The sequence below is a fragment of the Solanum verrucosum genome, unplaced genomic scaffold (genome assembly GCF_900185275.1).
Source record: "Solanum verrucosum unplaced genomic scaffold, falcon-dt-bn FXZP01000103.1, whole genome shotgun sequence".
Lineage (NCBI taxonomy): Eukaryota > Viridiplantae > Streptophyta > Magnoliopsida > Solanales > Solanaceae > Solanum > Solanum verrucosum.
The window spans coordinates 7,367,379-7,380,329 of NW_026020048.1; the positions used below are offsets into that span (position 1 = coordinate 7,367,379).

The following is a 12,951-nucleotide window of genomic DNA, read 5'->3' on the forward strand; positions in this document are numbered from 1 at the left end:
ACATTGTTGTTAAACGCAAAAATGAATACGTTGGATACAACTATACTTGTATTCCCTAATCAATTTTTTATCTTGGATATAGTACTTATCTATCTAGATATAACTGTATTCACAAATCAACATTTCAACTTGTGCTTATATAACAATACAAGTATCTATGTATATAAATATGGATACATTTCAACACTATTGTTAAGCAAAAATATGGATACATTAGACAAACGAGCAAAAAAGATACAATTTGTGGATATCAAACTATATAAGTATGGATACATTAGACAAACGAGCAAAAAAGATACAATTTGTGGGTATCAAACTATATAAGTATTCTTGTAAATAAAATTTTGAAAAGGCCAACAATATAGTATTGATGTATCCAACTATACTTGAATTCCTTAATCAACTTTTTAAATTTGACAGAGTACTTATGTATTCAAATATAATTGTATTCACAGATCAACAGTTCAACAGTTCAACTTGTGGTTATATAATAATACAAATGTCTATGTATACAAGTATTCTACTATATACAAAATTGACAATCAAAGAACCCTCAATCTCATTTTTGTTCATGTTCTTCTTGTACTCATTTTTTAACAACTATATACATACGAAATCAAATTTTCTGACAATTTCAATAGAAGCGGACAATGGCACACAATACATGTGTTGAGATAGATAAGTAAATGGCATTAAACTAAAAAAAATAAAGCATACAAATCTCAATTTCATTTTCCTCTTGTTCCTGCTCGACTGCTCTTTTTCAACACCCACTTGAATCAATATTGTTGACTTTTCTCCTTTTTTCAAGATTAGTTTTCACTTTTGAACCTTTTTTCCTCTTTACTAATTTTGCATGCTCGATTTCTTCAAGCAGATTTAAGGGTATATGGTCATTAACCTTTTTTGTTCTTCTTCCGTTCTCCATTGCAACAATAGAGCCTGGATTTTTGGCTTATTGTTGAGTAATACACAAATCAAAAGAAGGTAGTTCATCCAACAATTTGTCAAATAAATGTATACCTCTAGTAATCCTCCTCGGAGTATCAATTTCAGCCATTGAAATTGATAAACAAATTCTTGAATCAAAACCCTATGAAAATAGTAGAAAGTGTAGATGTGTAGATATATAATGCTCATAAAAACGAGATAAATATGCAATTAGAAGATACTTGATGGATACAAAATCACAAAAATCGCTCCTGCAGTGATGTAAAGGATCTTGAATTTGAATGAATTTGGAGGAAAAAATCAGAAAATATGTGATGTATGAATATTGATGAAAGAAAAATTTGATGATGGTAAACATGTGAAAAGATCATAAATGTGTCTGCCATAATTAATTAGGCAATTAATAATTACTTTCCTATTTAATATTTATTTATTATATTAAAATTATAAATTTTATTTATTTATTTGTATATAATTCACTTTGCTATTTATAGTCTAATTATATCCATATAACATGAAAAAAAAATAAAGCATAGCTATTTTTCTTGAATATATATGGATATTTGTCATATTTTGAAGTTTTTCCTAATTAAAGAGCCACCCCTCTTATATAATGCAAATTGATGGAAACATATATTCAGGTCTATGTGATATTTGTTGGATTTCGAAAGTCCAAGAAAAAAAAAAATTAATTTGTTTTTAAAAAAATTAACTTTTAACCTAATTTACAAATCTATAAATTTTATTCAAAAACAATTTAAAATTTTCATATCCGAAATTCAGAACCACCAAAAGAAAAGGAAGAAAATGTTTTTTTTTTTTTTTGCTGAACAAGAAAATGTTATATATGCACCTAAGAAACTTTTTTTTTCAAGATATTTGATTTTGTGGCCCTTTATAAATTTCTTTACTAGATTTAGTGGGACCCACCCAAGATCCAATTAGTGGATATGGGAGTTTTTAACTACACTTGGCAAAGTTTTAGTGGGACAATTGAGATAAGGTACAATTTCATTTGGATCTTTCTAAGTCTTTAATTTGTAAGTACATCTTATCTTTAATTTAGAGCCAATTTTATCTTCTAAATAATCCCAGCATTAAATGGAACTGAGACCGCTGGTACGTATTTAGCTCTTCCAGTTCTTCTATTAAGGTCATATACGTTATATAACTGTCTTGTATTATTAATTATATACACCCCAACAAAAACATTCATGATCCTTTTTTTTTTTTTTTATCGTAAACTAAAGTCTCTACAGAAAACAGTCTTTTTAACTTACAAAGGTACGGCTAAGGACAGACCACGTATGGGACTATATTGTATATGTTGTTGTATGAGGTGTGGCTTTGTTGGGTTTAATGATCTATTTTTGTTGTTCTATATTATCCATGTTTCGTTGCAATATATAGTTATGTAAGTTGTATCAACAGGTCAAAATAAGGTGCTTACCCTGCTCTAATACGCTGATAGTGTAAAAATTATTTAAATTGTCAGTATATAATTGGAGAATATGTATGCAATAAACTCAGTTACATTAATATATAGTAACTTGCATGCCAATGATTATAGAATGTTTCCACTAGCTTTTTCAAGTGCTTCAAATTAAACGGCTGGTGAATTCCCAAATGTTGTCTGTGTTTCCAAAGTCCAAACAACATAAATTGATATTTTCATAAGCTAAATATATAGCCTCTGAAAGGATAAATTACTATGTCAGAACAAACCATATATATATAAAACAAAAGTGCATTTGATCCTGACAGAACTCTTATTCTTTTTGCAGAAGTATATCAGCTTGTCTAAAATGTGTTAAGAGTTGTACAATGCAAGAGAGGTGACGTTTCCTCAATTAACAAAGCCAAGTTCACTAGCATGAAGTATGTAAAGGAGTCAGTATAGTGCTTTATAAAGCATAATGGTCTGTACTACAGTATCATTAGGAAAAGTTCATAGCATGGGATGCATTCCACAAAAGGTTGTGCCTAAATTAAGCCATGTATATAAGGAGGAAGATAACAGAATGTTTCCTCGTGTATCCCAGCTTTCGCGTAGTTCTCAGAGAAGAATGTTTTGGACAGTGAAATCTTCATTGAGTAATAAGGAGAAGCAACTGAGAGCCTTAGATTCCTACTTCCAAAAGCTTCATGATAGCACGGGAGCTTCATCTTCGATTGAGATAGAAAAACTAACAGGCAAAAATTATCGACCTAAAGCAGAGAAGGCACTGCGATCTTTGGATTACTTTCGTGGTAAGAACTGCTAGTTGATGGACTAACTTTATATCAGTTTATTTGTTGTGACCTTCAAGGTGATATATAGTTTTTTATGCTTAATTCTGGTGCAGAGCCAAAATTCCATACATTTTCAGCTTCTGACGAGAATACAATTGAAGAAGCATCATATTTTTCCATGAAAATGATCAACAGAGGTGGCAGGGCTAAGAAACTAGAACAGTACATGAAGTTAAAAGCTAAAGATATTGAGAGTTCGAACGAAGAATCATCTAGTTTTTACATGATGTAAGACATTAAAATTTTGCAACTGCTTCTTCAGTAATGCACATTTCTAACCTTGTACCATTTCTTATGTCTTTTGCCTATGTTGATGCAGAGGAATACTGGCTTCTATTAACATTGCAGTATTCCTGTTCGAGACAGCTAGTCCAGTCAGGAACTCGGAAGTAGGGATGTTGTCACTACCAATGGTATATGGCGCGAAGATAAATCATTTGATCCTACTTGGTGAATGGTGGAGGCTTCTAACACCGATGTTTCTGGTACAAGATTGAAAATTGGTTCGTCCTTACATGATTAATTGTATGGAAATACAATAAGTTTATTGTAGCATTGTATATATGGTTATTGTTGAGAACAGAACAGATAGATTAGTTAGTAAGAGTTTTAAGTTTATATACTGACAATATAAATGTTTTTTATAATATCAGGTCATTTAAAAGATAATTACAGATAACTACAAGTAATACTCGATAGCTTGTTAAATTAATGTAAATGTAAGCGGATATAAGCAAATCCAATTAATTTGATTGTTGATCTGCTATGTTGCAGCACTCAGGAGTCCTTCACATAGCCCTTGGTTGTTGGATGCTTCTAAGTTTTGGGCCTCAAGTATGTAAAGCATATGGTTCATTTCCATTTTTCCTGATATATGTTCTTGGCGGAATTTCTGGTAACCTCATCAGTTTTCTTCACACCGCGGAGCCAACTGTTGGAGGAACTGTAAGTTGTCTTGTCATGTTCAGAAACTTGGAGTTGAAGCATGTAGATATATATCATAGAGTGTTATTTGATCAACTCTGTCACATTCTTAGGGACCTGCTTTTGCTCTAATAGGAGCTTGGTTCATTTATCAAGTCCAGAACAAAGATATGCCAGGAAAAGAAGCTTCTAAAAGCATGATTGAAAAGGCGATAATAGCAACTGCTATCAGCTTTGTTCTAAGCAACTTTGGGCCTATAGATGACTGGTTAGTACTTATTATAATTAAAGGGAGAAGAAAAAGTTTTCCACAATAACTTAACCAAGAAATTGACAATGTTTGTGATGTATGCAGGGCACATTTTGGAGCAACATTGATGGGAATAGCATATGGTTATCTTATATGTCCATGTCCTCAAGTGGAAAATATTGCATCTTCAGAAAGTGGTCAAAAAGAAGGAATCACACTTGTTAAACAATATTCAGATCCTTGTAAATCCCTTATTTACTTCTCAGTCTTTATTCTGCTGTTTGCTTCTTTGCTTATGGTAATAGAACCTCCTCTCAACACAATAGCTGGAGCTGGAGACAAGTCCTATATAGGCTGAAACAGGGTGCTTAAAACCCTATACCTTTATACATATATAGGTGTGTTATATACAGATTTTGAATAAATAAGCTTTACAACAACAAAAAAAGAAACTACTGTTGATCTCTGCAAATTTCTATATATTTGCCCGACTAATTTGGATTCACAGCAAAACCCTTTCTATCAAGAAGGTTCGAATCCGAGCCCCTATGTTAAGAGTGAGCGATCAAACACATATTATGTTTTACGCCTTTTATAAAAGTTAATTAGTCTGAGAGGAAGAAAAGGGTCATTTGCAGTTTTTCACCTATTTTGTGTGTTTCTTTAATTTATTTCCGTGGAAACAAATAATTTTTTTGGGGACATAAGTATAGTTAACATAGCTTAATACTCCCCGTCTGTCCCTAATTACTTGTTAAGTCTTTCTTTTTTGTCCCTAATTACTTGTTCATTTTGACAAATCAAGAAAGGATAATTTTTTTTACTTATTATATTCTCAATTAATTACTTTGAAAAAGGTAAAACTTCTTTAAAATCTGAAGTTTTAATTCATCCACTTCATAATTAATAGGGATAAAATAAAAAACTTGCTTTGTTAATCATTATTTTTTTAATAGATGTGTCAATTCAGTTATGTTTAAATATAATTTCAGTTTCTAGAGGACTACTCCACTAAACATAAATCGTTTATTTTTAAAATACAAAAATTAAAGTCGAGGAAAAAAAAAAAAATCATAAATAGCAAAAAGATTAAAATTAATAAGTACAATTTACCTAAAATGCAAGCCCACCAGCGTTATTGTTATCAAATTTTTGTGACACCTGTAAAGGGTGACAATGGAGTCCTCGTGAAGCAACCACGTATCCAACAATACTCAACGGAAAAGGACATCTAATACTGCAAATAAAATTGGTGGAACTTTGATTCTGAGCAGCAGAAGTTAAGTTAAATCAATTAATGGCGGTGGGAAGAGGTGGCAGAACCTTTATGGGACCATTGTTGGTCATAAACTTAGTAGTTTATTTAATAGTACTAGGACTTGCTGGCTGGTCACTTGACAAATACATTGATGGCGAACAGAATCATCCTCGTATGTCACCTCATCTCTTTAAATTTATTTCTTCATAAAATAAGAATGTGTTTTGAGTTTTGTTTAATTGTATTGCTGGTGTTTGTGAAATGTGTTAAAACAGATTTAGGTGGGAATCCATCAACAAGTTTTATGTTGATTTTTGCATTGATTGGGGGAGTAATGGGTGCTTCCTCTATGCTAGCTGGGTTTTTTCATCTCCGAAAATGGACTAGTCACAGTTTGGCTAGTGCTGCTTCTTCAGCTATAATCTCTTGGGCCATTACTGCTCTTGCTTTTGGGTACTCCTCTTACTACTTCCAATCCGTATTTAAGTTAAAACCAAACAAACAAATTAAAACGGAGAGTTTATTTAGATAAATAATCTTCCTAATAAATGTTTTTGTTGAGGATTGGGAGATTTTTTTGCAAACAGATTATATGACCATAATTAATTAGAGGACTCCGTCCGTCGCTGATTAATGTGTTTGATCAACTGATGATGCAGTCTTGTTTGCAAGCAGATAATAATGGGAGGTCACCGAGGAAAACGCCTGGTAATCGTCTCTGTCAACCTTCATTGATTTCTACTTCAACCATTTCATATTTAGCTACAAAAATTATATTCGACTTCATTTCCTACTACTTTTGTAAAATGGACAGCAAACTTTGGAAGCGTTGATCACCATAGCTATGGTGAGTCAATTACTCTATATACTACTGTTGCACGCTGGGATTTTTCGCAGCAGGTATGGCCCTGTTTATGGTTCCTATGGACCTCAGCACTAGCTCGCTCAACTCAAGTCTCCCTTGGTCCAGCTCTGAAATTGCTCCTCCATGATTAAAATGCCAAAATTGTTTACACCAGTTAAATACATCCAGCACCGTTGTGGATTGCTTAGAATGTTACTATTATGCAGATTAAACTCAATCTTGTACAGTAAAGATACTTTAGCATCTCAAGTGTTTTTGCTTCAATGTAGTGGTTTAAAAGACCTACATCTCACTCTAATTTTCATCGACTGTCACAGTAAGAAATAGCTGTACATGAAATCTGGGTTCATGGGGAATTCGGAACATTTGGTGAAAGGGTTATAATTATTGTATTGAAATGTTAGGTTTACTAGAGTTCATAAACCAGTGTGTTGTGTGCGGGAGAAGGGTGCTACTGGCACTGGAATTCCAATATAAGCAACAATGAAGAAGGCAGAATTAGGCTATTCACAATATGGTACCAGTAGATAGATAAACAGAAGCAGATAGTACTAACTAAGTTCCCAGAAGGGTACCCGTAATCGCCAACCCAACCAGAAAAAGAAAATTCAGGATTTTCCACCTCAATAATAATACAAAAGTACAACCACCTCATACAACAGTGACGACGCTGAATCAGATACCTACCTGAATTCAGACTTAAAAATGACACTTTTAAAGTGACTACTCAGACTCAAATGTCTGCCACTCTACAGTCGCCAAAGTATGGCGGCCACCACAAGCGACAAGTTTAGCGCACCAACGCTCTCCTTCTGTGCTGCTGACATCACTTGGAGGCGGAATATTTATTGGAACTTCCGATGGATGACCAGTTGTCGACTTTCTACCATATCCTAGTCGTCCATGGTCTCCCCGCCCAAACTGCCACATTACAAATAGCCAATCAGCTGTTATTTTTATCTCCAAGTACAGTAATACAGAATAATTATCGATGATCGTAGTTAGTCTACCATTACACCAAACGCCTGTATATCCAATCAGTTTATCTAACTTTTAAAATGTCACTGTAATAATTTTCCAATATACTTCTCCCTTGGAGATGGATCATGGATGTTACAAAATTGAAATATGAGGTGTTGTCTACAAATGTTTAACCGTGGTTCAACACACTCACATTTCAATTTTATCCAAAAGCTTAAAAAGGGATCGCGGATTGCCCACAAGAATATTATTCTTGCTATAACAAATAGGCTTAGAGAGTTTCGGACAAGACAATTACATGTTTTCGTTGAAGATTATAAACAAGTAAAAATGGGCTTTAACATGAGGCTAACTTATGCAAACTTGAAGGATTAGAAGGAAAACAGTGTCTGGTACTCACAGAAAACATTCGACCATCATGCGTTAATGCAACAGAGTGTGTTCCCCCACATGAAACCTGCATCATTAGAAAGAGAACTCACCTCCAGAAACTATAGAGAGAAGGGTGGATAAGATCATATATATTAAAACAAAATTCTTATCACAAGCATGAGCATTCACAATCAGATTACTCTAGTTCCACTCTCTATTATGAACCAACAAGCACAGATAAATGTTGCATCTCGGAATCAGACACCAATTGGTCCCACAAGCAACCAACTTTTAGAACATTCCATTTTGGTTTCCTGCAGTCTTTTATTTTTAAGGCACGCATTTCTTTGGTCAGTTGGCCGTGCCCATCGGTTTGGTCACAAGTGTCCTATTAAATGGATACTAAGTATGCCCAAAAATTGACGAGACAGTTAGCTAAAAAAGTCTTTCCTTTATTTCATCCTTTAAAGTTTGGCCGTGTTTCTCATTTGCATTTCTTCGACAGTTATTAATATTTTTTTTGATAACCGAGAAATCCGTCTGTGACCCGCCCTTTGGACCAATCACAGCCTTCTAAACTCGGTGGATAATGGGCCCGCCCCTCTACCCTTCTCCACTTAAATACCGGGCTTCGCTTTGCATGATGTGGGGCTTGAACCTGCGACCTAAGCCACAAATCCTCCACCTTTTGCCACTTGAGCTAGGCCTTGGGGGCACGACAGTTATTAATATTCCTTGCAATAATTTCAAAGCAGTTTAAACTACACGTAATTCTGTATAAACTAGCTTCGTTTTAATTCAGAAACTTCTGAGACTTCCTGCCATATTTGTGCCAATTAGATGATGAGTAATATTTCAGTCTCAAATAAGATTCTGGCAAAGGCAGCCCTCTTATTCAGTCTAAAATAAAGTTAATATGAAAAGAAAGAAAAAACAAATCAGTCCAAAAATAATGGACACATGTGTAGTTCTCATTTTTCCTGGACATACAAGTTATATTCCATGGCTTTGCACTTCCATCAGCTATACAAAGAGTGTGGACGAAGCACAGGACCGTGACTTCCATAGTGATGAGGAGAAAACAGACCCACTGATAATGAAGGATACAAACAACTCACCTGAACAATGTTCTCCCCAGCTAAAAGTTGAACCTTTTGCGGCACCATTTTACTACTCTTGTCATCCCCAAATCCAAGTCTACCATGTTCCCCTCTTCCCCAGCCATAAACCTGCAGTAAGCAGAGTTAACACACAGTTGACAGAGGTTGTTGACTATAGAGGATCATGAGAATATGATTTTGTATTGAGGTTCTTCCAAGGCACAAGATAGCAAACTGGGAGAATGTGTAGCCAGGTCTGCACAGTGATCTAGGTGAACTCCTCCCATAAGCAATCTTTCCGACATGATGGCCATGAGAAAGTACAAAGCAAAAGTACAGAACTAAAGTTTGACAACTTATCTGCCAAATAGACCTCATATTGGACCTTCTTGCTAACCAAGTACTATTATTATATATTCCATCATTTGGCAGATAATAAATAACAAAACAGAACAATTTTAAAGAAAGCAGGCTTTAATATTTCACATCTCAAGAGCTTTGGAGTGAAGCCAGCCTTTCACATCGGAACCCGCCATACAACCCAATGCTCAATATCAAATTTTCAAGTGCAAAAAGAGTGTCATGTATTGTGGAGGAGATTGTTATTTGTTAGAATACTGACAACCTCCTTTGCAATCCAAGAAAGTATCACTTGTGAGCATGAGAGAAAAAGCTGATGTATTCTACTCAACAAAGCATATTGCCTACTATATGCAACTTCACAGAACTATATTATTAGTATGTAAAAAGATTTATAAAGGGGGGAGAAAAGCACCATCATCAAAGTATTTTCACTTTGGATTGACGCAAACCAGAAAAAAAGGGATCAGGAGATCTTTTGATCAGATACCATAACAATGAGTCAGATGCAAAACGTTCAGAGGAGGTGTATTTTATCTTGAAGGAACATATATACTGATTGCTGTTAAAAAAGTACATGAGACACAAAGCAAAAAATATTATGCAGAACTAACATAAAACATTAAAACACAAGATATACCTCTCCCTCATTTGTCAAAGCTGCAGAATGCCATCCTCCAGCAGCGATATCAACCTGGACATGAAAATAGAAATATCTAACATACTTCTTTTATTAATACATCTTATATACTCATTATAACTCTTTGGCCCATTTCTGTTCTAAAATCAATAGAATTGGTAGGGGCTTGTATTTTTCAGGCAGTAAGTTTGTTGGTAAGGTAATATATCCAAAGAAACTGGACTGAACAACTGGTCCCTTAACATGATGAACAATTTAATGTTCAACACACATAAATATTTCTTGAGAAAATGAAGAGAAATATAAGGAGAAGAAGAAGTTGGACCAAAATGATCAAGAACAAATCATCTTACAAACAAAATCATAATCAAAATGACAAGAACAGATTGATACAAACCAAAGTGAGATCAGATAGCCCTTGAATGGCAATGGGTTGTGATCTTGGCTGGGTATCCCCAGTTCCAAGTTGCCCATACTCATTATTACCCCATGCCATTAGAACTCCATCATCAAGAAGAGCCAAGTTATGAAAGGCCCCTACTGCAATCAACCTCACACTTGCAAGACCTTGTACACGGACAGGAGTAGAAATTTGCTTTCTGCAAGGTTTAGTGCAGCACTGATGAAATTCTTAAACAAGAATATAACTTATTATACATATCATGGTTACTAGAGACCAATGGTTAGAATAGAGCATACATGTCACCAGGAGGCCATGGTTGACCCCATGTCCATACTTGTCCTTCCCTTGTAAGAACAACAGAGTGTGTACCACCAGCAGCTACCTGTTATGTAAAGAAATTAGGAGTTAATTGGCAAAGAAGGCAACACATTGAACATTGCTGCATATAATATAAATATCAGGAGGGAAAAAGCAGTTAATAGGCCTGTATCTCCATTATTCAGTGAGCATTTATCAGGATACAGAACCAAAAGCAACAAGGAAAAGTCTTTGCAGAATCATCAACCAACAAAACAAAGAAAGGAACTCCACGCGTCCAGCTCCTCAAATGAAATACATCAACAGTACGAGAATGTCACCTGACGAACAGAAAGCTTAGAGGCACAACGCTTAGGGATCACAATATCTCTCTTTACGGGCCTTCCAGTGTCATCTTTCCTTTCTGGTTCTTCCCCACATTGTCCGTACTCATTACCACCTGCAAGGATCATGAACTTGAAAAAATAAATAACTGCTCCAAACCACCAGAATCCAGTATTTTGAACACTAAACTATTAAAGCAGACTGCTAAACTAGAGGCAAAATGTGTATGGAGGATAGCTTGATGGCGAGCCCTTGTTGTCTTAACCTACTAAAGCAGATTACCACAAAGTTCAAAGATGTTAACTTAGTGAATATAATCTACCAAAGCTTAAAAAAAATGAAACTTATCCTTTCTTTTTTGTATTCTTTGTTGTAAAAAAAAAAAGTCATGCAAACTGATAAATTTGGAATACAATAATACTTTTGTAACCCTCTTGTTCTAGAGATAAAATGGTACTGATAAGGATAAAGATGAAATAAAGCAAAGGCATACCCCAAGCATAAGCCTTGCCTTGATCATCTACAGCCAAACAATGCCAGCCACCAATTGCCGCCTGCAATCAGAGAAATCCAATAAAACCTACACCAATAAACTCCAGCAATTCTTTTGCACAAATAAAACTTAAAGCTGCCATACCTGAACAATTTTCACATTGGCAAGAGCTTTAACCTGACTAGGAATGTTCTCTGTTTTTGTCTCAGGTGGGTGTCCCAAGGTTCCTCTTTGATTCCAACCCCACGTAAATAACTGCTTATTCAACACACCCAGAAACCAAAATCACACATTAAAAAAAAAACAATTTAATCCGTAAAGAGAAAAAATTGAAAGAAAGCTTACTTTGCCATCTTCACAAATGGCAAGAGAGTTTCTACTTCCGGCAACAACAGAAGAAACTTTTTCAGATTTTAGAGCTTTAATTGAACAAGCCCACTCTTTCTCTTCATTGTTTCCAATACCCAATTGACCATCTTCTCCAGAGCCCCTGAAGATTAAATACATATATACAATAAATTAAACAGAGTGATTACTTTTATGAATTGTAATGGAATGAGAAAAGTTTCAGCTGTTGTACCAAGCGATGACGGCGTTTCTGGAAGTCATATATACTTGTGGCTGGCTGCTTTCAGTTTTCTGTTTCTTGCAGAGCTAAGTCTGAATACTTTAGAGCTTTCAGTCTGATTTTCAAGAATCGGTAAAAATGGTGGCTTCTTCTGTAATCTGTATTGTGGACTGGTTGAGTGGAGTGGACAGTGGAGGCGCCCCTAATATATATATTATGATGCATTCTCTAATTATTGCTGCTTGGGGGAATGGACTTTATATTTTATTTTATTTTATTTTTATATTTTTATTTATTCTAGTAGATATTGTATTTATTACTATAGTTTAATTTAAAGAACATTTTATTTTAATTATATACTAATTGAGTGACCTATATACATTGCTCCTCTATCCTTCTCATTTTCTTTAATCAAAAAGCACTAGTGAATATTTTTTAAGAAATATTGTAGTGAAACAAATTGCATCGAAGAGGTTTTGCAAAGATGAAAACCAAATAGGGACTTGAATTTTAAATATATATTTGGTCATAGAATTTATTTATATTTTGAGAGATTCTATTCTATATACAATTGATTTTACTTATATCTGGTAACACAAATTAGGCCTCCTACAAAGCATGAAACTAATTACAAAGTAAATGCTGAATAAAATTCCTACAATTCTATGTTTTCTTTGAACTACTAAGTAATTGTAATCTCTCTATGATCTCCTTTCTAATCTGTGTTACTGTCTCCTTTGCATGTACAGTATTGTCTTTGAACGTTTTCCGATCCCTGATTCGCGGTATGTGGTATAAGATTGCTCCACATATAATTGTTAACCTATTTTAAGTATCTTTTTTTATATATAG

The 12,951-nt window shown here is 34.4% G+C and overlaps 2 protein-coding genes across 2 annotated transcripts; one reads left to right on the forward strand and one right to left on the reverse strand.

Annotated features, from left to right (window-relative positions):
* The first annotated feature begins 3,277 nt into the window (after positions 1-3,277).
* Positions 3,278-6,630, forward strand: LOC125822048 (RHOMBOID-like protein 9, chloroplastic). The gene is made up of 8 exons (XM_049501423.1): positions 3,278-3,471; positions 3,563-3,728; positions 4,018-4,188; positions 4,281-4,435; positions 4,523-4,659; positions 5,951-6,128; positions 6,335-6,383; positions 6,490-6,630. Exons 1-8 carry the CDS (start codon positions 3,278-3,280, stop codon positions 6,613-6,615), a joined length of 1,176 nt encoding a protein of 391 aa, XP_049357380.1. The 3' UTR covers positions 6,616-6,630.
* A 341-nt stretch (positions 6,631-6,971) lies between these two features.
* On the reverse strand, positions 6,972-12,221 carry LOC125822510 (ultraviolet-B receptor UVR8-like). Its single transcript, XM_049501911.1, has 11 exons — positions 12,112-12,221; positions 11,877-12,021; positions 11,676-11,786; positions 11,532-11,592; positions 11,035-11,153; positions 10,693-10,778; positions 10,391-10,592; positions 9,994-10,047; positions 9,012-9,122; positions 7,922-7,978; positions 6,972-7,461 (listed from the first exon to the last, which is right to left on the reverse strand). The coding sequence occupies exons 1-11, from the start codon at positions 12,138-12,140 to the stop codon at positions 7,264-7,266; spliced, it is 1,173 nt and encodes a 390-aa protein (XP_049357868.1). The 5' UTR covers positions 12,141-12,221; the 3' UTR covers positions 6,972-7,263.
* Positions 12,222-12,951: the final 730 nt, after the last annotated feature.